At 54.3% G+C, this 26438-nt stretch overlaps 1 protein-coding gene across 1 annotated transcript; it reads right to left on the reverse strand.

Annotated features, from left to right (window-relative positions):
* Positions 1 to 19391: 19391 nt before the first annotated feature.
* Positions 19392 to 26141, reverse strand: CACNG5 (calcium voltage-gated channel auxiliary subunit gamma 5). The gene is made up of 5 exons (XM_036837785.1): positions 25946 to 26141; positions 24377 to 24463; positions 23345 to 23485; positions 19854 to 19999; positions 19392 to 19649 (listed from the first exon to the last, which is right to left on the reverse strand). Exons 1-5 carry the CDS (start codon positions 26139 to 26141, stop codon positions 19392 to 19394), a joined length of 828 nt encoding a protein of 275 aa, XP_036693680.1.
* Positions 26142 to 26438: the final 297 nt, after the last annotated feature.

Raw genomic sequence — 26438 nt, forward strand, 5'->3', positions numbered from 1 at the left:
GTGCAATAAAACAAGGTCTGCGTGGGTACAGATTACTGTTTTTTGAAATTGTGTAGATGCCGTTGTGATGAATCAGCCACATGTATGTTCCAAAGCACTACGGAATTCGTAGTCACTTTCGGTGGACTCTGTACGTTCTCAGTCAGCGTGTACTAAGTGGCAACCACCAGGATGTGTGCTCTGAAAAAACAAGGCACCTTCCAAATCCAAGAGGCTTCTCGTCCAAAAGCTGTAGAAATGTGAGGTCTTCACAGGCCTCTCCTGCCCTCTTCCTCCACCGGGAAATCAAGGCCGTTGTCCTTTTAGATTCTGTGTTTTCAGAGCAGAGTTGGGCAGACAGAGGAGCAGACAGAGCCAGGTGATGTGGAAATCTCATTTTCCGGCTGCCAGATCGCGGAGTTCTACTCTCTCCCTTGGAGAACACCCAGAGATGGGGGGAAAGAGCCAGTCTTGGTCTGGATGGCACCCCCTGCTCAGAAAAGTAACCCTGTGGCAGACGTACAACCTGATCTCCTCCAGCCTTCAGAATCTCATCTTTAGCTTCCTGACCTTGTAGGCTGGGTCGGCTTTTTCTGTTCTTATTCCCAATCAGATTTTTATAAGCAGATCCTTTGCTTCTGGAGATTTATTTATTTTATTTATTTATTCATTTATTCGTTTATTCATTCATTCATTCATTCATTCATTGGCTTGTTTGTTTGTTTACTTACTTACTTGTTTCGGGGTTGAGAATACCCACCGTACAGTCTCTGAATTGCTGGGGGCTTATAAAGGGTTGGGTTTCTCTTGCGCGTGTGGATGTTAAATGCGCCGAGCCTGCAGGCGCCATCCATGCAGTTGCGGGATCCGGCCGCTAGATGGCGCTCTCCCCTTGTGTCCAAGCAGGTAGCCTAGACAACGGCTCCGCACCGAGTTATGCCACCATTTTCTGAACTTAATCCAAACCTTTACTTCTAACAGATTCCACAAATGTCCCCTACCGTACAGCGCTCAACCCAAATGTCACCCCCTCAGAGAGGCCGCCCCCACTCTCTTAGCCCTGATCCTGTTTTATGGGCCTCATCGCACCTGCACCTACCTCAGGTGTGTGTTACCGGGTTCCATCCCCAGCCCCGCCCACTGGAAGGTCCGTTCCTGGGGCGCGGGGCCTGTCGCCGGAACGGCCTCTGGCGCGCAGTGGGCGCTCAACAGGTACCTTTCGATTAGGTTAGAGCTTAGTTGAGGGTGGCAGGCGATCCTGGCAGCGTGAGAGCACTCAGGCTTCTCCACCTGCAGGCTGGGTGGTTTGGGGCAAGTTATTTGTTTTCTCCAAAACTCCAGCTTCTCGTGAATGCAGTGGAAAAAAGAGCCACTATTCCATCGGGCCATTCTGAAGAGAAGGCTGGAGACCATAGACCTGAAGTGGCCCCTCCAGCACCTGGCAGGTGGCCGACACCTAACACGTGTGAGTGACTCTCCACCTTTTCCTGGGGCAATAATTCAGAATAAACACAAAATTCACACTAAAAACGTGACATCATTGTTCTCTGCTGAGTTCTCTTGCAGAGTGTTCAGAAATAGGCAGTTAACTCAGAACACCCGGTAGAGAAGGACTGAAACAGGCCCTTGTGAACTAGTGTGTCTGGTCTGGGCAGTTTCGACTTGACCATTTTTATGGAAAGTGGTTCTGTAAAGTGCTTTTTTTTTCCTCTCCAAAAAAATACCAAGTAGTGTGTCCAATAGTTATAATCTGCACCCTTACCCTGTCCCTAACGCCATCTCTTAGCCCCTCCGCCCTCCTGCTCGCTGACCTGGGCTTCCTTCAAGTTCTCAAACACACCTCAGAGCCTTTGCACGGGCCGGTGCCAGCCTGGAAGCATCTGCCTGAGGCCTTTCCCCAGGAACTCTTACTTGTCAGGGCTGGGTTTCAAATGCCACTTCCTTGGGAAAGACTTCCCTCGGAAAGACTTCCCTCATCACGGGCCCCACTAGCTCAGCTGCTCCTTTAGGCTCAGTCCTTGAAATTTGTATTTACATCCTCCATGTCTAGCTCTCCCATCCCCTGTGGACCCTCACTTGCTAGTGGACAGTATCTGAAAGTTGAAGCGGTTGGTTCTCACCCACAGTCAGAGTGTCCACAGCACCAAGATGGCTGCATCAGAAGAGCAGGGCACTTATGTTCCATCCCAGAATACGCCAGAACCTACATCTGTGCGCTGGGCGTTTCCATGGCAACCAGCTGGGCCCTGCTGCGGAGCATTTGTTTCTCTAAACGGACCCCCGAGTTAATTACAGATGTGCCTCTTTAAGGCAGGGAACTTCCTGGGAAGTCATGGTTTGTGAATTCATAGAGCTGGATCTCTGCTGTTGAGAAGTTCATTCTCAAAGACAGAAAGACTGCAGGGGGGGACGGGTGCATGCCCGCATCCGAGGTTGTGAGCCCCAAATGGGAGAGCCTGCAGCGCTGCCCCACCCCCGCCCCCAGCCTCCTCTCCCGCTGCCCCAGACACCGGCTCAGACCTGGTGCCCAGGGCCTGTCCTCTCCCCGCCTTTCCCTCCGCCCATCACCGGGTACGCTTTCAGAGGTAATTGCTAGATTCTCCACATTTTCCTCTTTCTAGCTAGAGATGATGGGATTTCAGAGCAATCTGCAATGTTCTCTGGCCAAAGAACTGTCTCCATACATATCTGCAGCTTAATTATGAGCCTCCTGATTGCACCGTTCTCCCAGCGGGACACACCTGCTCTGCCTTTGGAAGCTTGGCATTTGTGTGTGTGTGTGTGTGTGTGTGTGGCAGCTATCTTTTTTCTTCCTGCTATAAATGTTCTGTCTGTTCAGGTAAATGCGTTTGAACTATGGTGGGCTTTTGGTGCTTCTTTGAAAGAAATGAATTTAATCCTCTTTGGACTGCTGTCCCAAAGGAAAGCCCTTCCTCCTATAAGGAGCGTGTGCCAATGACTGCAACCAGGAAACGCTGGAGGCACGGCTTCCTTTCTGCCTAGCTTCCCCTCTGTGTCGGAGCGCACCAGCAGACTCCCTGGGAGCTGAGATCACGCTGGGGCTGTTTTCTCCTCTCCCCAGGTTCCCGGGGTGGGTCCACCCTGAGCCTGAACCCCAGGCTTGAGTCCTGAGGACCCTGGGGATCAACGGGAAGGTCTTCTGTGCTCGGAGTGAATGGGAGACGCATGACTCTGTCTCACGCTGTCCCTTCCTCCCCCGCTTCACGCCTGCCAGCCTCTCCCGACTCTGCCCACACCATCCGTCCGGTCTGCTACACCCTGGTCCACCCATGGCCTCTCCTTAGTCTCTGCCCCTCAGCCCACCCCCTCGCGTCAAAGCATCTGTTGACCACTCTGCTGGCTTCTGGATGCCAGCCTCCCTTCTGGAATCTTTCCGCCCCTTAGCTCCCCATCCTGCCCCTTCCCCGTCTCCGTCCAAGCTCCTGGAGCCCAGCCCAACATCCTATTTCTTAAGAATTTACTGATTAAACAAATTGTTGGTCCTTATATTGCCTCTGATGAAAGTGACCCCTTCATCAGGACACAGATCTTTCAAGAGGTGCGACATTAGCTAACATTTATTTTACTATTACTCTGTGCCAGGTGCTGGCTAAGAACCAGTGTCTTCATTTAATCCCCAGTGTCTTCATTTAATCCCCATGACAACCCAGAGAGTGATTCTTTTGGTGGGTGAGGAAGGGAGAGCATGATGGAGCCTGGAAGCAAACACAAGCCGTCTGACTTCAGAGCTTCCAGAATTAACAGTGATGTTATGCATCCTGAGAGCTGACCTCTTCGCTGCTGCTTCGTCTAGGTTCTCAGATCTGCATTTGGACAGGTCTGCTTGGAGACCATCAAGTGCATGTGTGTGGAGCATCTCCTGCCGTGAGGTGAGCTGTGCAGTGAGATGAAGCAGAGGACTGGCCTCCATCCTCATGGGCCCGGGTGGGGCAAGAAGTCACCAGGACACGGCTCTTTGAGGGGCCATCACCCCTCCATCCCCGTTGGGCCTCCAGTCGGCTCCACCTGGGCAGGTGAACAGCCTCCCACTTGTCTCATAGCCCAGCCTCTCTCCCTGTTCCTCCCCCCATCTGGGCTGTGGCCTGGGGGACCACTGTCAAAAATGTCATACAACTTATAGCAAAAAAAAAAAAAAAATCAAAAAAATAGGCAAAGGATCTGAATAGACATTTTTCCAAAGAAGACATACAGATGGCCAAGTACATGAAAAGATGCTCAACATCACTAATCATCAGAAAAAGGCAAATCAAAACCACAGTGAGATATCATCTCACGCCTGTCAGAATGGCTATTATCAAAAGAACAAAAAATAACCAGTGTTGGCAATGATGTGAAGAAAAGGGAACCCTAGTACACATTTGTGGGAATGTAAATTGGTGCAGCCACTATGGAACACAGTATGGAAGTTCCTCAAAAAGTTAAAAATAGAACTACCATAAAATTCAGCAATTCAATTTTAGTTCTGGGTATTTATCAGAAGAAAATGAAAACACTAATTTGAAAAGATATATATATATATCCCCACGTTTATTGCAGCATTATTTACAATAGCCAAGACATTGAAACAACCTAGATGTCCATTGACGGATGAATGAATAAAGAAAATGTGGTATATATATATATATATATATACATACAATGGAATATTACTCAGCCATAGCAAACAATGAAATCTTGCCATTTGTGACAGTATGGATGGACCTTGAGGGCATTATGCTAAGTGAAATAAGTCAGACAGACAAAGATAAATGCTGTATGATTTCACTTACATATGGAATCTAAAACAACAATAACAAAACAAAAACCAAAAACAGACAACAAACAAACAAAAACCTGAGTTCATGGCTATAGAGAACAGATTGGGGGTTGACTGAGGTGGATAGAATGAATACAGAGGGTCAAGAGGTACAAGTTTCCAGGTATAAAATGAATACGTCCTGGGGATGTAACGTGCAGCATGGCGACTCTAGTTAACAACACTGTACTGCACATTTGAACGTAGCTAGGAGAGTGGATCTTGAATGTTCTCAGTATAAGAAAAAGAAACGTGTAACTGTGGGTGGTACTGGATGTTAACTGGATTTACTGTGGCGATCATTTTGCAGTGTATACAAATATCGGATCGTTACAGTGCACACCTGAAGCTATTATAATGTTATGTCAATTACACCTCAATGAAAAAAAAAATGAGTCCGGCCTGAAGCCTCTTTGGCTCCCCACTGCCTCCAAAAGGACATCCAAAATCCTTAGTCTGGAGTTCAAAGTTCTTTGGTTTCTGGCCCCAACCTATGTCTCTAGTCTCTGTGCCCCAGTGAACTCACAATTCCCAAATGCACAAAGCTCCCCACTCCACATGGTGTGGCTAGAAAGCCCCTCCTACTAGGACACTCCCACTCACCCTTCACCTAAACGAAGAGTCCCACTAGCCCTCCTGGTCACTCCTCCTTTAGTCCACTGTGGTCCTTTATCCTGCCCTCCATGGTGGCACTTGGACGGTAGTGATGTGTCACTGTGAACTCTCTACGGTGGTGATTGCACTGGGCTGTGTAGGGCAATGTCCACTTCTGTAGGAAATGCACAATACGAGTTCAAGGGTGATGGGGTATCAAATCACCAATTTACTGCCCTGGGACCACAGTTCCCAAGCTGTGTACTGTGGTGCCCCAGAGCACTGCAGTGACCTCCCAGGGATGCCACAGGATATTTTAAAATCTAAGGGAAACACGGCAGCATCTATCAGACTACTGCTATTATGCCTCCCTGGAAATGGCCTGCCAGCTTTGCTCTGGGCCTCTCCAAAGCTGGCAAAGAAGTGACCATTCTTGAGCCATTTAGCCAGGGAAGGCTTCTTAGAGGAAGCTTGTGATATGTCTGTTTAATGTCCTTGGAGCTGAGGGAAAGCACAGGGACCAGAAAGCGTAACAACATTGATATTCGCTGCTCGGAGACAGGTCTTGAAACTGAAGGTAAGATCAAAGATAAGAAAATGAAAATAGGGGAGGCTTGGCAAAGTGTTACTAGGAGATGTTTTTGTTGGAATCAGCCCAAATGTTCACAGGTTCCTCTGCACTTCCGCAAGCCAACGTATGTTATTCGGAAGCAAATACACGTGAGGCAATGTCAAAGTCACAAAGGGAATAAGCTTGGTCCTTTCTATCCCAAGGCAATGTATTAAAGAGAAGAAAATCAATAAATTGGCCATAAGAGGGCAGAGTTGTTAGCTTTTTTTCCTTATAAAATTGGAGAAGCATTCGAAATTTGAAAAAAAAAATGCTTCTTTGTAGGTGCAAGTTCTAGGTTGAATGGACAAGTGAATAATTTGATAAAGGCAGGCGGTAAATGCCAAGTACAGACTTTCAACTCCCAAAACCAATACTCCAGGTACAGGCTGCTAAAGATAGGCTTAAGGCCGGGAAATCACCTTAGGGTACAGGTTTATGTCATCTTCTTGACAAACCAAACGGACAAATGCACAAGGCCCACGTGGAGGGCAATGACGGTCTCCAGCAATCGGTGCTGGAGTTTTGAATCAATTCTTTAAGAAGCCCTTTCCCTTGGTGTACCATAGGTGTAAAGCTTTTAAAAGTGAATGTCAATAAAATTTTCCACACTTTCACCTTCATCTATCAAAAATGCAGTTTAACCACTTGCACCTTTAAAGCCTATGGAATCCTCCCCTAAGAACATATGGTTTAGTGGTTCACTTATAGGGCCCTCAAGGAAGATCTTAGAGTAGGATGGTCTATAGCTACCTAGACAAACTTTGACTTGTAGATTTGGTTTAACCGGTATTCCTTATATTTATTTGACTGCGGGCCCCCTTCCCTTTTCCCTGTCATGTAATGCCTGTTAATACAGCACATTCTTCAAGGAAAAAAAGACATTGCAATCTTACAGGGTCTACAGAGGGCAGTTACCAGGATGATGAAATAGCCCAGAGTCACAGCGCCTACAGATTGGGAAGGGGACGGGGACATAGTTCACCCGGAGAAGAGGTGACCAGTCAATGGGGAGCGACGACTGTTCTCAGCGGCCGCGCTGCGAAGCAGGGCTTCTTTGGCGCGGTCCCCTAAGGGCGGAGCAGAGCCGGCGGACCGCGGAGACCCGAGGCTTAGAGCTGCGTGCAGCAACGGGCATCGGCTACTCAAGAGGCGACTCCAGAGCCACCTCTGCGGGGGTCGGGGGCGTCATCATGACGCCGGGGGCATCCTGAGATGCCGGCCCAGGGAGGCGTCCGCCCGGCGCGGGAAATCGGTACAGGTTGCGCTGCCCTCCTGGGGGCGGCAGGGGGCGCCCCACCTTAGCCCGTCCCGTGTGAGGGACCATAATGGACCCAGCTTGGGCCCCTGACCCACTCCGAAGGCATGTTCCCGCCGCTGCCTGAGAATCCGGTCGGCCAGGCTCACCGGAAGGCACCGCCCGGGAGGTTTTAGCAGCAGTTGTGTAATTACAGCGATGCGCCCTGCAGGTGGGATTCCCGGGGAAGCACAGGGGTTCGGGGTGTATCCGTGGGCCCAGGGCTGGGCTTTGGGGCCCGACCGCCAGGGGGCGCTGGAGGCAGGCAGACACGCCCCCCGCCCCCCAACAAGGGAGCCTGAGCCGCCCCGCAGAGCCGAGCCTTTATATCCCCCCAAAATGAGCTGTCAGGGATGCGGGCCGCCCGGGAAGGGTGTGACAGCGGGTGAGGCAATTCCCAAAGGAGGGGGGGGGCGCGGAGTGTCTGGTCACGGGCCTCCCAGTGGCAGGGAAGGTCCTTCATTGAAGGGGGCCCTGGCGCTGCTCACAGGGTCCACCACTTGGTAATAATAGCCGCCACGCGGTCTGCATCGTGGTCACGCGCTCTGCTCAGCTGTGAGCGTCTTGAGAACAAAGGGACCAGATCTGGGCTTCACCGCCGCTGTCCTCAGCCCCAGCTCCAGCCCAGAGCTTGCTCTTGGGACGGCCCTCAGTGGCTCTGCCCACCAGACCCATGACCACCTCATATACACACATCCTTGGCAGAATCCTTGTCACGTTTCTAACATGTAACCTAGAGGCGGACGTCTGACCTCCATCTGATGGGTGAGGTGGAGGCTGAGAGAGGTGAAGGCACCTGCTGGTCAGAGGGAGGACAGTGCACCAGCTCCGGCCGTCACGGGCCACCGTCGCCAGACAGGCCAGCCTGGTGACCAGGCAGATCTGTGCTTGGGCCACCCCTTCCTGAGCCTCTGTCCCCCTGCCAGGACCTGGTGTCCTCTAGCCAACTTGCCAGGAGGCCAGCCTCTGCTCGAGCCCCCTCCTCCCTCCATCCCCCTGGTCTGTCTCCTTGGAGAGATCTTGGCCTTGGGGCTGAGCTGAAGCAGTGGACAGGCCATGAGCAGAGAGACACAGAGCCTGCCTGGGACAGAGCCAACTCTGAAAGCCATCGCCCTAGGCAGGTACCTTGATGTGAGGTGTCTGTAGAGAGGGGGAGGGGAGGCTGGGGAGATATTGTTCCAGGAACATTTGGAGTGGCAGATCAAACAGCAAAGGGCAAAGGGCATGGGTTTGGGGGTTGGTCAAAGCCAGGCTTTCATATCTACAAGTCCAGTGAGTGGAAGGCAAGTTCCATGACCTCTCCTAGACTCAGTTTGCTAATCTGTCCAATGGGAGTAACAACGCTTCCTTCATTACAGCATTCTGAGGATTCAGTGGAGTTCCATGTGTAAAGGGCCTGGCACATAGTAGGTGCCGAACAAATCTTAGTTCCCATTCTTTTCTTCTTTCCCGAGGAAACAAAGAGGTTCTGGGAGCTTGCTTGGGGCCTCCTCCCGGAAGGACCAGAGGAGCAGGAACAGAGACAGCCCTGTGTTTAGGGCACAAAACGGCGCTGAAAGCTCCAGACTGAGCTTCTGTCTGGGAGTAATGATGGCTGCTGTTTTTGCACATTTGTTTAATAACGTTAATTTGGCGGCAGCCTTATATTATAACACCTTCTCCCACACAGAGGTGGCTTTAGCTCCCTATTCACCATAATCCATTTGCATGGTTCCTGGGCCTCAGGAGCTGACGACTCACAGCTCAAGGGGGCCCCCAGGAAAGGCCCCTTCTCCACATGGGGGCAGGGGCAGCGGGCACGCGGGCCCCTGGCAGCATTGCCCTGTGACATGAACTTGACACCCGCCCCCGGTAATGATGTAGCCTTGCCCTGGGCATCTCCAAAAGCTGAGCCATGTAATCAGGGCAGGCTTCTTAGAGGAAGCTAGTAGTGATGTGGTTTAATGCCCTTGGAGCAGAGGGAAAGCACAGGGGCCAGAAAGAATACCAATGTTAATATTCACGGCCGGGAGATTTGTCTCCAAGATGAAGATAAGGTCAAAGGGCGGCTTCTGGGGGAGGGCTGGCAAAATATTGGTAGTGGATGTTATTGCTGGAAATAACCCAAATGTCCCCCCACTGGGGACTGGGCACATGTCTACAACAGACATGTGCAGCTACAGGGCGATGACCGAGGGACCAAAACCATAGAGCAGAGGAGGGGAAGTTTCTCTGGGCCTCCGGCTTCCACCTCGTCCATGACGAAAGGGTGATACTAGAACATCAGCATTCTGCAGCCATCACAATAAAATAACGGACTTGGGCCATGACGATCATTGGTCACTAACTTCCCAAAGGAAAAACAGCCGGGTTTTCAAGCCTCCTGAAGGAGTGTTATCGCCAGTGGATCAGCCCTGCATCCAATCAAACCTCAGCATCCACCTACCGATTTACAGGAAGTGGAAGGAACAGAAGAAAACATCCACCGTTGTGTCTGTAGGGACCCACCGAGGGAGAAGGTGGAATGTCTTCCCAAGGGGGCAGGTTGGAAGGAAGCCCTCCACTGTGGGACAGTCCCAGGCCGGGGAGGAAATGGGCCAGGAAGAGCAACTGGTGGCTTCCAGGAGTCGTGCAGAGCAGACCCCTTGCGGCCCGGGGGGCGGGGAGCCGTGTCTCTGAGGACCGCGGACGCTGCCTCTGCCTCGCCTCCCCTGTGGGGCTGTGATTTCCAGCTACCTGGCAGCCTCTGCGTCCCCTCCCCGCTGGCTTTCTGAGCCGCCCTCGGGGACTTTGAATTTCTCACCGGCCAGCTGAGTCGGGGCTCAAAGTTAGATGTAATTTGATTTAGAAAAACAAGGTGGCACTTGTCGCGTTTAAGTGTGGGGAAGGGGAATTCATCTACACGCCACACTTTTTCTTCGCACCTCATGGACAAGAGCTCACACATACGGCGCTTCCAGAAATGTTGCGCTGAGCAAACGAAAATGTCCTCCCTCCTTCCCAGCCAGCCGGCGGGGTCTCACTGCCCACGGCCATTGCCCCAGGTGTCCTGGGAGAATGAGGTCTGGGGGCCAGAGCCGGCCGTGAGCTCATCGCCAGGATCTGAGCCCGACGCTTGGATCAGCTTGTGAGGATGCGACAGACGAGCCCTGGTCACGTGCTGGCTGGACAGTCCACACGTGGGCTGTGAGCCCTCCTCCACGTGCCAACAAGCAAAGAGAGTGCGGTGAGGGTCCACCCCTGACTGCACCTCAGCCAAGAAGATCGGGACTTGTTCTGCGGCACTTCCAACACTGGTTGTGTGACATAGCGGGAAATACATACACTGGTCTCCGCCCCCCGTTCCTGGCACAGAACTCCTAAATCCCTTGTAATTTCCTGTCCTAAGGACACTAGGAGCATCCTGTGTTCTAATATTTGGTCTTTGACCCCAGTTCCTGGCACAGAGCTCCTAAAACCCTGGTAATTTCCTGGGTGACCGGAGTGTCTTTTGTTCTAATGAGGCGGCTCTGGGTGGGCTCCTGGGCAGCTCCAGGATGGGGGCTGGTCCCCTGAAAGACCAAGCCATGATCAGAAGCCGGGAACTTCCGGCCGCCCCACCCTCCACCCTCCGAGAAGAGGAGGGGGCTGGAGACTGACTGAATGGTCCGTCGTGCCTAAGTGATGCAGCCTCTGTAAAAACCCGGAAGTACGGGCTGTGGAGGGCTTCCAGGTTGGTGAACATGCCCGCGTGCTGGGAGGGTGGCGCACGCCAGCTCCGCAGGCACAGCACTCCCTGTGCTCAGGACCCTTCCAGATCTCACCCCTTGTATCTCCTCATCTGCTGTTCATCTAAATCCTTTTTCATATCCGTTATTATGTAATAAACTGGTAAGTGTAAGTTAGCGTTTCCTTGAGTTCTAGCAAGTGATCAGATCCAAGGAAGAGAGTCATGGGAACTTCTAATCTGTAGCCAAGTCAGACAGAAGTTGTGGGTCACCTGGGGACCTATGTCTCGTGATTGGCGTCTGAAGTGGTGAGGGCAGTCTTGTGGGACGGAGCCCTCAGTCTGTGGGGTCTGTGCTGACTCTGGAGAGTGTCAGGAATGACTTGAATTGTAGGACACTCAGCTGGTGTCACTGAGAGTTGTTTGGTGTCAGGAAAACCCCACAGAGCTGGTGTCAGAAGTATTGTGTATGGGTAAAGGAAGAAACAGTGAGCTTTTCCTACACAGGCTGGCATCATGAGTAGAGAGGGGAGACAAAGACTCAGGATTAACAAGCAACTTTCAGGGGAACAAACCTCGCTTTTCTTTCCCACTTAATGAGAGCTTTCCTTCTCTATCCTTGGATGGAACCTGGACTCTTTCTCTGATTATGGAAGTGGGTGCTTTGGCCATGGTGGGCGCTTAGCACAGCAGACACCAACCATTTGAAACAGGACTTGCAGAGAACTGCAAATGTTATACTATCTGTGTGATCGTGAGCAAGTCCCTACCCCTCTCTAGGTCTCAGTGTCCTTCTATGTGCAGAATTGAGAGTGTTAAATGAGATAATGCTTGCGAAGTACCTACTATGTGCCTAGCACTCTAAAAAGGGCTTTACATGCCTGTTGATAAGGCCGACATCTGGTGATGCCCATTTGCTGGAGTTGAAGCTGAAGTCACAGTGTTTAAACTGACAAGAAGACGAAACTTTGCAAAAAAGCGTGTCTGGATTCACGATGGCGAATCCATTTTCCCCTAACCTATGACTGACCTTGTAGGACAGCCGTCTATCCATCCTTAATCACTTAGGGCACCGAGAATTGCTTTGGATTTAATATGTGGTACTCACCTGGAGCCTCTTGTGGGGTTTAGACTTTAATTTAGTCTTTGTACCATTTTGTTATAAAAATAACTTAATCCAAGGAGGACTTTACTGTTTACATATAAAAAAAATAGACTTCATAGCTTTTTCATGCAGATTCTCTTGTATCTGAAATGGAGTAGGGGGCTGATGTGTGAATGTGAGTGGATTTAAGATAAAAATTGACCCAAGTGCAATCTGCTGAGAAGACTGTGATACCTGGCCTCCTTGTTGCCTGACCAGAAACCTCCAAAGCCCTCAATCCTTGTTCTTACAAGTGCTGAGCGTGGAATGAATTATTCAAAGATCAGTGGTGAAGATCGGTTTAAACTCTGCACTCTGAGCCCTGAGACTGCAAGGTCATTTCTGCGCCTCCATCAGATGTCCTCGGGGCCAGAGGCCCACCCTGGGCCCTGACGGGGTGTGGAGAGCACATTGCTCCAGAATGCTGGGCGCTGCCGTCCTCCCTCTCAAGGGCAGGCTCCTGCTGCGGCCCGGCGGACACCAGCTCCTGAGGGAAGGGGCCCAGGAACGGAGACGCTGGGCCTGAGCCCATGGACTTAACATCTGGCCCGAAGCACAGCCTTGTGTAAGGAGGCGGAGCCTGGGGGGGCCGGGAGGGAGCAAGGAGAAAGCCTTGTACCATTTGCCCTTCCTTTCCTGCGTTTCGTTTAGGAAGCCACTACTCCCTGACTATACTCAGGAGAAAGGGCTTTATTCCCGCGTCCAAGGCAGATCTAAGCCAGTGGCTCTCAACACTGTTTCGTGTTATTACTACCTTGGGAGCTTTAAAAAGTTCAGCTCTCTGGAGCACAGCCCCTGGAGCCTGGAGCACTGCACAGCCTGACCTTTCCTGGAAGCTTGTCAGAGAAACAGATTCTCAGGTTGCACCTCAGAACAAAGTCAGAATCTCGGGGCCAAAGCCAACCATGGTGTAGCAGATCCTGTTTTCCAAGGATGGCTACCATGACAGGTCCCATCTCTCCTTCTTTCCTCCCAGCAGGAACCCTCCTCACATTGTGAACCAGCAGGACCTACGTTCCCTCCCCTTAAGTCTGGGTGGTCTGGTGATTATGATGGAAATGACACCAGGTAGCTTCCCAGGTAACTTTAAAGAAAGGCAATACAGCTTCTGTCTGTCTCTTGGGAAGCTCCTTCTTAAGACCCAGCTGCCATGTTCTGAAGGAGCCCAGGCCTTCTGAAGAGACTGTGCATGGGTCTCTAGCCACTGACCGTAGCTGAGGTCCCAGTGGGACCTTGCTCCATGTCCAACTGCTGGACAAATGAGCAAGGAAGCCTTGGAGATGACGGTCACTGCCACGGCCTGAGATACCCTGAGTGAAAACCGCCGTGCTGAGCCCAGCCAACCCCTAAAACCGTCAGAAATAACCCTGATGCAGCTGTGACTGTCCTGAGTGCCTGCGTTTTGGGATAATGTGTTATGTGTCAGTAGGTAGCCGGGGCACACTCACCCCTCCCCTTGCCAGACAGTGGTTTGAAAATGGGCATGTGGCCCAGTTTTGGTCAATGAGACATGAGGTAGAGCCTTATGGTTGGGTTGCTTCTGGGAAAGTTGCCTTTGCTTCTAGAAGGACGTAGAAGAAGACACAGCCTGTCTCTTCCTCCTGACGCTGTGGCATCTTGATGTGACCCTGGAGTTGCTGCTGCCATCTTGCTGCCACCCTGAGGGTACAGCCACCCCAAGGATAGCACAGCCGAGGGATGGGAAGAACTTGGGTCTTTGAGGGCGTCCCTGAGCCACTGAGTCAGCCAGCCCTTAAATCCACACCGACTCCTGCCTTCCTCACGTGAAGGATATCAGTGCTTTTATTGTCTAACACAGTTTGAGTCAACTGCTACTCGCTGTTGAGATGTCCTATCTGCTGCAGTGCCTAAGCCAGAAGCCAGCCGCCACCAGCTTTGAAAAGGGCAGAGCTCAAGGTCAGGTTCAATGGGCAATGGGGTTCCAGGTATCCTGCCCCCAACCACCCCTCCTGCAGGTGAGGAGAGAGGAGAGGGGTGGGGAGACAGCCAGCACGAGGGCAGGGCTCAGGCAGCACGGTGAGCCGGCGAAGCTTGGGTCACAGCGGTGGTGGCTCCAGGCCAGCGCTCAGCCGGCAGCAGCACATCCCCTCCGCCGGCACCACCAGAACCCCCACCTAGGCTCTCACTGGGACTCGCTCCTTCTCAGGGAAGGGGGCCTGCGGAGGCTGCCCATCTCATGGATGGAGAAACTGAGACTCCAAGTGTGCCGCCTACCAGCTGGCCTGGAGGGAGGGGCTGGGGCAGAGGAGGCTCAAAGCCCAGCTCCGAGGGCCTGCCCCTAGCCTGCGGGAAGGCTGCGTGGGGCTCAGCAGAGGAAGCTGAGATCGTACCCCCGAGTCCTCAGCCCACCGGGGTAACCGGCTGGCGCCTTGCCTGATGATCCAAGGCGGAGGCCGAGCTCTTCATAGCCTTTCTAGGCTGAACTTTTACAGGGAACCACCGACTCCCTCCCTTCACCCAACTCCCACCTGGACGTTTTCAGCTCCTGACAGACACAGCCACGACCTGGGTACCTTCTCGCTGGGAAGCGTCTTTCTGCCCCTCCTGTAGCATGAAAGTGGTGCCGCTTGACCTTGAACCCGCCCCTGAGCCTCTGAAGTAGGCTGAACGAGGGTGGCACGTGCCATCACGCTGCCCGGGCAGCAGCCGCCGGGTGGAGAAGCCCCTCCCCCTTGCCCGTGGCTCAGAGGAAGGGATCGCGTGGCCGCTGTCCCCACGGCCTCCGTCCCGCCCGCTGCTCTGGGGCTGTCACGTGCACTCCATACCCATCTCGCTCTTCCTTGGGCTCCCCAAGGATCTGACCTTTTATGCAAATTCCACAGTCTTCGGGGTGTTGCCTGCTTGTTCCTGGCAGGAGGTGGGGTGGGGGTCCCTCGTTTGGGCTTGGCTGGGTTCTGCCTCTAACACCTGCAGTCTTTAGAGCTGGAGACGAAGCATGGGGGCGGAGCACGGGGACGATTTTATCCAATGCCTGCCCTCATCCTATGAATGAAAACACTGGCGTCCCCTGGCTGCTGGCAACACACAGAGGGTGGAGCGGCGCCCTGAGGGTAACTCAGGCCCCTGACCGCTGGGTCTATTGCTGCCCTGGAAGGAGCAGGGCAGAGGGCTCCTCGTGTGCAAATCCCCCAGGGCAGGGCCACCCAGGCAGAAAATCTTCGCTCCAGAACAGACGGGGAGCTCAGGCTTTACACAGACAAGAGAAAGCCTAGGTGGACCCTGGGAGGGTGTGACCTGTCCAAGGTCACAGAGCAGAGGTCTAGGATCCCAGTGCAGGGGTGTGTGGGAATCCAGGGACCTTAGTTCTGCCAGGAGGGGAGGGGCTCTGGCCGGGTACAGCTCACCGCCCTCTACCCAGAGGGGAGTGCGGGGGCTGCAGGTGGTGGCCGCTGGGCCCCCCCACCATGGCTGAGCTCACGCTCCCCGGGCCCTGGCCTGCCTGCACCTGAGCGCAAGTGCATTCAGCAGAATCCACTCATTCACCCACTTCTGCACCCGCTCTCGACGTGGAGAGTTTGTCCCAAAGGCTAATTAACTTCCCAAGCGTCACATTAGCATGTGAGAGTGCATTCTAATGCGTGTGGGATAAAAGCCAAGGCTGGGGGAACTGCAAACGGGTTCCACGCACACATCAGGCAAATGGCCTCAGCTAGAGGGGCAGCCTGTGAAGGAGCAGTGCCCCCGGCGTGGCCGTGCCTGGCTGTGCGTGGCCGTGCTGACTCCCCCATCCACACACCTGCCACCCACCCTGCAATTCTTAAGGCGGAATGCTATTTCCCCTGCCCTTTATCCACTTGTGTGGGTAATTACATGTGTCACTTTGGCTGGGCCATGCTGCCCAGATATTATTCCGGCTGTTTCTGTGAAGGTGTTTTTTAGACGTGATGAACATTTAAATCAGTGCACTCTGAGTAAAACAGATTGCCCTCCGTAATGTCGTGAGTCTCATCCAATCAGTTGAAGGCCTAAATAGAACAAAGACTGACCTCCCACAAGCAAGAGGGAAATCTGCCAGTAGACAGCCTTCCCACTCAAACTGCAACTCTTCCCTGCGTCTCCAGCCTGCTGGCCTCCCCCATCAGATTTTGGACTTGCCGAGTCTCCACCATCATGGGAGCCAATTCTTTAAAATAAATCTATGTATGTATCTTCCTGGTTCTATTTCTCTGGAGAACCCCAATACACCACTTTTATTTAGGGAGGAAGGAGTTACCCAAACATTAAGGAGGGGGCTCCCTGACATGTGCTCCTTGGGTACATCACTGATAAGCTGGTGTGGACTTGCCCCCAGCTGCTCCCCTCAACTCCGTGCAGCCCTGAGGATGACCATTTCTTTGAAGGTCATCTCCGGGGGTGAGGTGACAGCACTGACCAACCCCTGGAGGAAGAAGGAGGCTGGCGAGTTCCAGGTGAGAGGGAACAAAAGTCAGAATTGTCCCCCACCCCTGGCTGGTAACCCCGAGTAGTTTTATTCCATAATGCATCAGACTTTGGTGTATTAGTCTCTCTAGCCCATATTTTGAGGATGAAAAAATAAAAACTCATGTTTTTTTTTTTTTTTAAGTGCCTGAGGAAACAAAAGGTCAGAAAGTGTATTGGGGAAGTGGACCCTAATTTATGGTTTATGAGTTGAGTTTATACACTTTAATGTTTGAGAAAAATCTTTTGATTGTGGAGAGGCTGCAAAGGTCCCAGTTCTGAGATGAATTTATAGACAGAAAAGAAACTATCACGGTTGCACAGTAATTCATACATTCACCCGTCACCCAGGAGGGGAGACACGGACCCAGAACCTGTCCCAAAGATAGGTGTAAATTGCACATTCCCAGGGTAAGAGCTGCCTGACTTAGCAGCCAAGCATCTAGGCCGATAAAGGCCCATCCTAATGATGTCACTCACAGTCAACCATCAGCTTGTGTTCAGGAGTGGATTCTATTTTTTCCATGTGCACGAAAACAAGCCTGGCACATGGACAGAGAGAGAGTACTTCAGGGAGAGAAAAGTGCATCCGAGGACCTAATTACATTGACAAAGATTGGAGTAAAGCACATCTAAACAACTGTCCAGTTTGGAAATGCTACCTAACGGCCTCCAAGTACGCTAAACGAGTCCTTTGCTGCGGGGAGCACCGGTTTCCTTGTGAAGCTGTAAGCGGTTACCAAAGATACAAGTCACGGCAGGTGCCTGTGGAGTGGAAGGTGGGCTTTCCGGCTGCCATCAGTGTACAGGCGAGGGGTGAACAGCCACACGGGAGGGCTGTCTGGAGCTTTCTGCACGAGGCTGGATCATTAGAGTTGGGGGTGGGGGTGGGAGGAGGGCTTGGAAATAGTTTAGGAGCAGAAGGGGGTTTCCCCAGGACCCACGCGGGGACAGTGGTAGGACAGGGACCACAGTCGCCTTCCCTCGTTTCTCCTCTATTATCCGTGGAACAAGGGGACAATCCAGCTACGAGGCAATCTGCCTCTTATGGGCGGAACTGTCCCCCTCCCCAAAGCCCCATATCCGTATATTCAAGCCCCCCCTCCACGACTTAGAATATGGCTGTATTTGGAGACAGGGCCTTTAACGAGGTGATTTAAGTTAAAGTGAGGCTGTTAGGAGGGGCTCTTATCCAGTCTGACACCAGGGGGCATGCAGGCGTGCAGGAAAAAGACCCTGTGAGGACACATGGAGAAGATGGTCATCTGCAAGCCAAGGAAAACAGCCTCGAGAGAATCCAAATCTGCTGACACCTGGATCTTGGACTTCTGGCCTCCAGAACTGTGAGAACGTAATTGTCTGTTGTTTAAGCCACGCAGCCCGTGGCAGCCCCAGCAAACGAATGCATTCCCCTTTTGAAGGCCACCCCGGCCACAAGTGTGGTTTTCTGTATTTCTTTCCGGAGCCCGCGTGTTGCCCACGGTGGCTTTTTGCACCCAGAACTGAATGCTATCTTAAAAAAAGAGCAAGAGAAAGAGTGAACAGCTGGTGCGGCAAAAATACACAGCAGAGAGCCTGGCGTTGTTTTGCTACTCAAAACCTCAAATCCCAAAGTGGGCATGCGAGAAGACGCGTGGAGACCCGAGGGGGTCCCGTCCGGCACTGGGCCTTTCCCGTTTCCCTCTGTGAACTTCACGGAAGGGGCTTCAGGTTTCCTACCCGGAAAACGGGCATCGCGCCACCTCATCTTCTGGAGGTGTCTATCTGCTTACATACGCCCCGTACCCAGGAAGCAGAGGCTGCCCCGTATTCGGACTAAACTGCCAACCCCCGATGTTGGCAGGCGTCCTCGGGAGAGCAGATCATTCTGAGTCTGGCTTGTTTAGACTCAGGCGTCAGCAAATCCAGCTCCAAATCCCAGGCAGCCCCTTTGAAAGCTGCCTTCTTTCTACTTTGGTGGTACAGAGGTCCGTCTACATGAGTAGATTTCAGGGACCTGGACCAGAAATATTGCCCATGTGAGCGGGGACGGTATCGCCCGGGCCTGAAACAGTGCTTGGCAGTATGAACCCGGACCAGCCACCTTCTGCAGTTCTCATTGTCAGAGCCACTGCTTTGGGTTAAGGCATTAAAGGCCCTTGTTAAATATGTTACTACGGGCCATGCATATGAAGCCATCATCAGCCGTTAACACCTCTTTGTGACTTCATCAGAGTGGCCTCAGACCCCTCTCAGCCCCTTGGGGACCAAAGCTGGGGCAGCTGAGTTCTGGCGGGAGAAGAGGAAGAAGACTCACAGGCCGTGGGGCAGGGGCGAGATGGACAGGGCATGGGGGGGGGTGACAACAAACGGTGGAGGACTTCACAAGGACAGCGCGGGACGACTCTGAACCAGCCAGAGCTCTGTATCACAGCCGCCTCTTGGCCCCATAGCCCAGATCACGACGCGAGGGCCAGGCCAGTTGGCAAGCACACAAGTCCAGCTGGGTCTCTGGAAGGAACCTGGCATCGCAGAGCTGGCCTTGGCCTGGGTCCATGACGTAGGGTGCGGGGGGGAAGACAGAGCTGGAAGGCCCACCTCCCCCAGGGAAGGAGAGCGCCCAGTGATTGGCACTCAAGAGGTGGGGTGACCCCCAGCTCTCAACCAGTCACCCCGCTCGCTGGCTCCGGACTCCTGACACCCACCCTGGGCTGCAGGAGCTCCTCTGGGCGAGCAGGAAGGGGGCACGGGTCAGGTGGAAACAGCTAAGCACGGGGACAGCCGGGCCGCAGACCAAGGGCAGCGGGGGCAGGAAAGGCTGTCTGGGCAGGCGGTCCGGGCGGGGACTCAGCAGGGGGAGGAAGACAGCTGGCGGTAGTCGGGGCGCCTGAGCAGGGCGGGGTGGGTGCCGCTCATCTGCAGGGAGACGTCGCTGGAGATGTCGGAGGGGCTGCGGCCTCGCGCCCAGGCGTCCGGGTGCAGGAACTGGCCCGAGTGATCGGAGCAGTTGCTCAGACGCGGGCGGTAGAAGCCGGGGTGAGGCCCGTACACGTCCTCGGCGGTGCACCGCTTCACGAACAGGTGCACGGCCATCACCCCCGCACTCTGCGGGCAGGGGGAGCTCGTGCTGGGGCCTGGCCTTGGACGCGGCCGCGGGAGCTCGAGCGCGAGGCGGGGACAAGGCGGGCGCGGGGCGGGGCCGCGGAGGGAAGGGCGGGAGAGCGGCGGGTCCAGGGGGAGCGTGGCCTCCTCCCCCTCCCCCTCCCGGGGCAGCGCCCCGCCCCGCCCCGCCCGCGGGGAGGCGTTTACCTCCGTTAAGAGGAAGGAGATGGCAGCGAAGGCAAACGACCATCCGTACTTGTAGGTGAAGTAGGTCTCCGCATCCTTGGTCCTGTTGAGCATCTCATCGTTGACGCTGGAGATGTACAGCACCAGGCCCACCACCAGCGAGAGGCCTGCAGGGGGGCAGGGGCGCTCGGCAAGGAAGCCGGGGAGCCGCCGGTGGGGCACCGCCTCCCCTCGGGGTTCAGGGAGAAGGCCTCGGCCTTGGGTGACCATGACCCCACTCTGGAGTTCGAGGAGGGCAGGAGCCCTCCTCCTGAAGGCCCTGTTTAGACCATTACCTTCTAGAAAGCGGACGGCTGCAGGTAAGAAAGCTCCTGTCCAGCCACCTCCCGAGCCACGGTGAGCCCGAGGGTTCTCCCCCCCCCCCCCACCAGAACCACCTGTTAGATGTGCGTCCCATGACCCCATCCCCGGACCTTCTGAGTCACGTGGCCTGGGCTGGCACCTGGCACCGTGTTGTCCTAAGTGCACCCCAGGCAAGGCTCAGGTGAACTCAGGGTGTGAACCACTGACTTAGCAAGTGGCTTCCGCTGAACTGAGGGATAACGCAGGCTCCGCTGGCAGAGATAGCCAGGGCCTCCAGAGCCTGGACAGATGGTCATGTCACTGTGGATCTGTGCAGCCCACCTGCCCCTGGGCGCGGCCAGTTACTGAGGTCGTTAGGCAGAAGAGGCAAAGAGAGATCGTCCAGGCTCTGGCAAGCGTTACACCAGGAGGCCAGCGCTGCCCAAACTCCTCCCGCCATTGTGCAAACGACCGACTGAGCATCGGTCAGTCAGTGACTGTAACGGAAACAGGACACAATTAATTACTCTGTTCTGAGCTGCTCAGGTTTAATTCCATTCACATGATTAAGCTGGGGCACCTTGAAGGACGAATGCTACGGGAAAACAAGCATGATTCAGGCCTTCCTTGGCACTTAACTCACACTGGAATGAAGCTGGCCCAAGGGAACCCTGTCTACTGCTGTCATTAAAACACTTCATGTGGCCAAGCTCAGTCTGAGATCTCTGGTCCTGCTGTCGCCGCTGAAAAACCTCAGGTGTTTTGAAGCTGCTGTGTGGCCTTGACTGCTGTGAAGTTTATAGATAAAGAAAGAGCTTAACCTGGGTCTGTATCTCTTGGACTAGGTGGAAACATCATGGTGCAGAGGGTGGGCTGAGGACACTGCAGGTGCTCAATGAACATTTGTTAGATGGATGGATGGATGGATGGGTGGATGAAGGGATTAATAGATGGAAGAATGGATGGCAGATAGGTGGGTGGATTGAAAAAAAGATGGACAGATGAATGGGAGAAAGGATGGATGGAAGGATGGATGGAAGGATGGATGGATGGATGAAGGGACTAATAGATGGAAGAATGGATGGCAGATAGGTGGGTGGATTGAAAAAAAGATGGACAGATGAATGGGAGAAAGGATGGATGGAAGGATGGATGGATGGAAGGATGGATGGAAGGATGGATGGATGGATGAAGGGATTAATAGATGGAAGAATGGATGGCAGATAGGTGGGTGGATTGAAAAAAAGATGGACAGATGAATGGGAGAAAGGATGGATGGAAGGATGGATGGATGGATGGATGGATGGAAGGAAGGAGAAAGAAAGAAAAGCTCTTGGGCATCTAGTGTTCTGACCCCCACCTGGCTCCCAAGCTATATTGACAAGACAATGTTGGGAAAAGGAACCTAAACTGGCTTGGAAGTTGCGTGGCAACCAGAATGCCTGGTGCTGACAGCTGTTTATCTTTTCTTTCCATCTGTCCATCCATCCATCCATCCATTATTCAAGCCATCCACCTACCCATCTTCCATCTGTATCCCCTCTCTTATCAACAAATCCAGGGCTCCAGGGCATCTACAATCCATGCTATGAGAGCCATGCCTTTGGCTCGATGCATTAAGAAAAGGTGCTCATGAAAACGCAAAGGACACCCTGAAGGGGAGAAAGCCGACCTTCATTTACCACCCTTTCTTCCCGGCTCACTCTCCACACCCCCTGCAGTAATCTCCTCTACGTCTGATTCCCTCCCCTAGTCCCTAGGCCAACAGCTCCGTCTCCACCTTTGGTGTCTCTACTCCCAGGAACCCCAAACCCTGACCCCTAGCAGCCTTCTGGGCACTGCTTCCAGCTGTCACGTGGGCACCTTAAACTTTGCATTTCCCACTCTGCGTTCATGATCTTGACTCCAAATCTGCTGCTTCTCCTGTGATCCCTGGATGAGGGATGCAGTGCACTGCCCACCCAGGGCCTGAGCAGAACTCCACGCTAGCCCTTGGCTCCTCCCTTGAAGCCCAGCCCTCGTCCTACTGAGCTTACCTCCCAGGTGTCCATGAGCCTCTCCCTTCTCTCTTCCCTGCTGTCAGCCCCTCCCCATCCCCTCCCTCCTGCACAACTGAAGTAGCCTCTCGCCCGCGCTCCCTGCCCGGTGTCTTGCTTCCTTCCTCCCCTCACTCTCCAGAAGGATTATTCTAAAATCCAAATCTGGTCATGTCCTTCCTCGGCTTAAAATCCTCCCGAGGCTTCTCACAAAGTCCCCAACAAGGCGACCTCAGCTGCCGCCCCCCACCTCTCGCCACATCCTCCTGACGTTCCCGCCACCACGAGTCACGATTGAGCTTAGTCTCCCCTGGCCTTCATCCTCTCTCTTCCCTCCAGGATCCCTTCCGCCCACCCCAACCTCACACTCTTTACCTAATTCCTACCCACCCTCCATCTCGCCTGCTCCTGGTGGCCGTCCCTGACCAGCTCCCGGTCTGAGTTTCCGCCGCTGCCCTTGGCCCCCATAACAGTCCTTGCTGACGCTGTCAGAGCCCTTGTCAGGCAGGGTCCACATTTCCTGCCCACTTGTTTATGTCCCCTAATACACTGCCCTTTCTGTAGGTAGAGATCCCAGCTCCCAGTGATAAGGCCTGGGAGATACATGAATGGATGAGTCAGCACATGAATAAACGAAAGAAAGAGTGAATGATCTGGGGTCGGTCCAGGAGGACAGATCCACACTGAAGGGGCCTGGGTAGCCCAGGGTGGGGGTAGGGGTCTCTGGAGGATAGCTGAGGGACGGGAGATGAAGAGGCCATCATTCCAAAGGCAGATTGTATTTCTTTCATGTCAAAACACAAAGACATAGCCCTCAAGAAAACCAGGAACTCTCATTACCAGTGGGAACTAGAGGAAAGCGGCAGTGATGGTATGGCATGAGGAGGACCCTGGGTTCTCATCCCAGCTCTGCCCAGGGGGAGCTGTCAGGTCACTGCTCCTCCAGAGGTGATGGGCGGGCCCGGGTCCTCGGAACCCTCCTCCAGCTCGGACTCAGTTGTGCTTGAGCCACTGACGTGGCGGGTCCTGTGCAGGGGCTGACCCGCAGCTGGGACCAGGGCTTCCCAGAGCAGAGTGGTTTAGGAATCAAATGTCAGAAGTGCAGAGTGCACGAGCGAAAACGGCACCACTTACCGGAGAGGATAAAGAAGATGCCAGAGACAAAGGCCAGGATTGTCCTGTGGGGACGGATGTGTCCAATGTTGCTCAGGATGAAGCCAATGAACATGAAGAAGAGGCTGACCAGGGGGAACGGCGTGGCCGAGCGAATCATTTCTGACCGAGGGGATGGAAGGATGCCGTCAGCCTCCAGCAGCCTCACTCAGTGCTCGCCCTCTCGAGTCAAGTGTTCCTGGCAGAGTCCACCAGCTGGTCCTCAAGCCCCCGCCCTGCACGAGCGGCCCGGGCTCCATCCCCTCCTCGGTGGGGCTTTCGTCCCTTGGCCCTTAGCCTGCAGGGCCTATGCTAACTCAGAACTGTACTGCAGGTTCACATGGGTCTGAACCAGCTCTGGTGAGGCCAAGGCCATAACGTCAGTCTCGCTGGGGGTCGGAGAGCTTGGTTCAGTTCCCTGGGTACTATGGTGTGAACGTCTGTGTCCCCCACCCCCAACAAAATTCACTTGCTAAACCTAATGCCCAAGGTGATGGTATAGGAGGTGGGGCCTTTGGGAGGTGCTTAGGTCACAAGGGTGGGGCCCCCATGAAAGGGATTAGTGCCCTTATGAAAGAGACCCCCTCCAGAGCTCCCTCGCCCCTGCCATCATGTGAGGACACAGTGAGAAGGCAGGAAGAGGGCCCTCACCAGAACGTGACCATGCTGGCGCCTTGATCTTGGACTTCTAATCTCCAGAGCTGAGAGAAATAAATTTCTGTGGCTTCCAAGTTGCCTTGTCTGTGCTATTTTGTTAGAGCATCCCAAACAGAGGAAGTCACTGGGTATGGGTGCCCTCTCACTTGCCAGGGTCACAGCACTGGGAGACTCCAGCAACCTGTCACCACTCCGGATAAATAACTGGCAGAGCGAGCTCTGTGAGCTCGGCCAGCACAAGCATCTGAGTGTCACGGCATCGGCTCTTGAGAAACAAGCAGTCACCCTGCCTCTTCCCTCTGCCCTGCTCTGCCCTGTCCAGCCCGTGGCCCAGGTTGGAAAGTCGGAGGCACCTACTTAGCATGTTGACCATGGACTCGGAGGTGAGCTGGGGGCTCACAGGCATCACATCCTCTATGGTGAAGCAGCGTCCCCGCTCCTCACCTACGGAGACAAGAGCCACTTACACTCTGGGTCCTTCTGAACACGGATTTGAAGTTAACATATTCAAATGGTATTCCCAGGTGCTTCTAGGATGTTTGACCCTCTGTGTATTTACACCTGGGCTGGATCCAAACCCTAGGGGGCCCCGTCCCCAGATGGTGGCCCACAGCGGAGGCCTGACATCACATCTTTCCCAGAGAAGCACCGAGAGCTGCATGAAAAGCGATCACCGCAGACTCAAGGTAGAGTCAGATGTCTGGTGGCCGTCTTGTGGCTTTGGGACAGATTCCACCGAGGATGGCGTGTGGCTGGCTTAGGTGCCCCAGTGTGGGTGTCGTGGAGTAGAACCCCCAAAGCCTTGTTGACCACTTTGGCAACCAGACCCTGGTGACTTCAAACTCCGCTTCAGATTTAAGCAGAGCTGCCACACAGACGGATGCCACACAGTCTAGGCACTGGGAGGCGAGGTCAGTGTTGGATGCCATTCCCGAAGTAGACTCAACACGTCACCGGGAGGCCAGGCCTCCAGGGTCCTCCCTGCTAAATACGGGTGGGCGCCAACCACCAAAGCCCTACCATGAGGCTGGGAGGACCAAGTGTTCCCTGTGCCCCGTGCACACATGGGTTACAGAGCCCTTCAAGAAAGGCTCCGTGACCCCACTGTGGTGTTTCCGACCAGCCTCGCAGGGCACAGAGAGGCTCTTCTCGTGCAGCCTGGTTCCGGGTCATGATGAAGGGATAAAGGACAGAGCCCTTGGAGTAGCAACTCCAAGGGTTCCAGAGAAGCCCTAGCAAGTGGGCAGGAGGCCCTGATGGGCAGGATCAAAGCCTGCACCATCTTGCAGAGTTGCAAAGACCTGCACCTGCGTTTTCTCCCTGCCATTTCACGGACATAGGAACAGAGAAAGTGCTAAGAATTTCTCATCCTCGTGCTCAGGTCACAAGGGTGGAGCCCTCATGAATGGGATTAGTGCCCTTCTAAAAGACACCCCGCAGAGCTCCCTCTCCCCCTGCCGCCCTATGAGGACACAGGGAGGAGGCGGGAAGAGGGCCCTCACCAGAAGGTGACTATGCCGGCGCTTCACCTCCCTGCATCTTCCTGCCCTCATTTGTGAGGTGGACGTGATAACAGGGCCTGCCTTGCAGAGTCAAGGGGGAGGCACTGAGACGGAGGACTCAGGGAGCTGAGGCCGCCTCTCTCAGCCAGGGGTGGGTGGTGTGGCGACAGCGGGGCCATGGGCATCTTCCAGGTGGGAAGACCCAGGTCCCGGGGGTGAGAGGACTTGCCCAAGTGGACAGGGAGACTCAGGCCTTGAGTCTGGAGTGGGTCCTGGCCACTGGAGGGAGCGGGCCCAGAGCTCGTGAGCATCGTCCACGGTGACCAGCCTCCTTCCAGCAGGCACATCGCTTCCCCGGGGGGGGGTGAGGTGGCAGCTGCTCCTCTCTGGGGGCAGGGCTGTCCCCGGCCCTGGGCGCCCTTACCTGCGAGGAAGCAGACCCTCCACAGGCCTGAGTGCAGGGACATCTTGGTCTCGGTGCTCTGGTTCTGGGGCAGGACGACGCCCTCCTCCAGGTACAGCCAGTGGTCCGTGCTGACCGCGACGCCCAGCAGGCCCAGGCCGCACACGGCAAAGATGCTGCTCAGCAGGGTCAGGGCCTTTCTCCTGCAGGCGTCCATCTTCCCGGACAGCCCAGCGGGGCCTGCGGCCGCGATGCCACCAGCAGGGAGTGGACTCTGGCGGCAGGACAGCGGCTGAGCCGGCAGTAGTGGCCACGGCTCCGAGGAGGGGCCCTGGGCGGCAACTGACGTCAACCCAGCCGGGCCGAATGGATGAATGAAGACCAGCGGGCCGGCTCCCTGGAAGTCAGGCCATGGGTGACAGACACGCCACCTCCCTCTCCCCATCAGGAGCGCACAGCTTTCTTGACAGGCTACTGCGAGGGGCCCCTTGTCCTCTCTGGGAGTCCCCCCCGC

The sequence above is a fragment of the Balaenoptera musculus genome, chromosome 20, assembly GCF_009873245.2.
Source record: "Balaenoptera musculus isolate JJ_BM4_2016_0621 chromosome 20, mBalMus1.pri.v3, whole genome shotgun sequence".
Taxonomy (NCBI): Eukaryota; Metazoa; Chordata; class Mammalia; order Artiodactyla; family Balaenopteridae; genus Balaenoptera; species Balaenoptera musculus.

What these genes read in the sequence shown, in the direction of transcription:
- CACNG5 (XM_036837785.1), bottom strand. Translation starts at nt 26,141, where the DNA reads ATGGACGCCTGCAGGAGAAAGGCCCTGACCCTGCTGAGCAGCATCTTT. An exon ending in GAGGGTCTGCTTCCTCGCAG is followed by an intron (nt 24,464 to 25,945) that starts GTAAGGGCGCCC and finishes TTGTCTCCGTAG; the next exon opens with GTGAGGAGCGGGGACGCTGC. An exon ending in GTCCATGGTCAACATGCTAA is followed by an intron (nt 23,486 to 24,376) that starts GTAGGTGCCTCC and finishes CCCCTCGGTCAG; the next exon opens with AAATGATTCGCTCGGCCACG.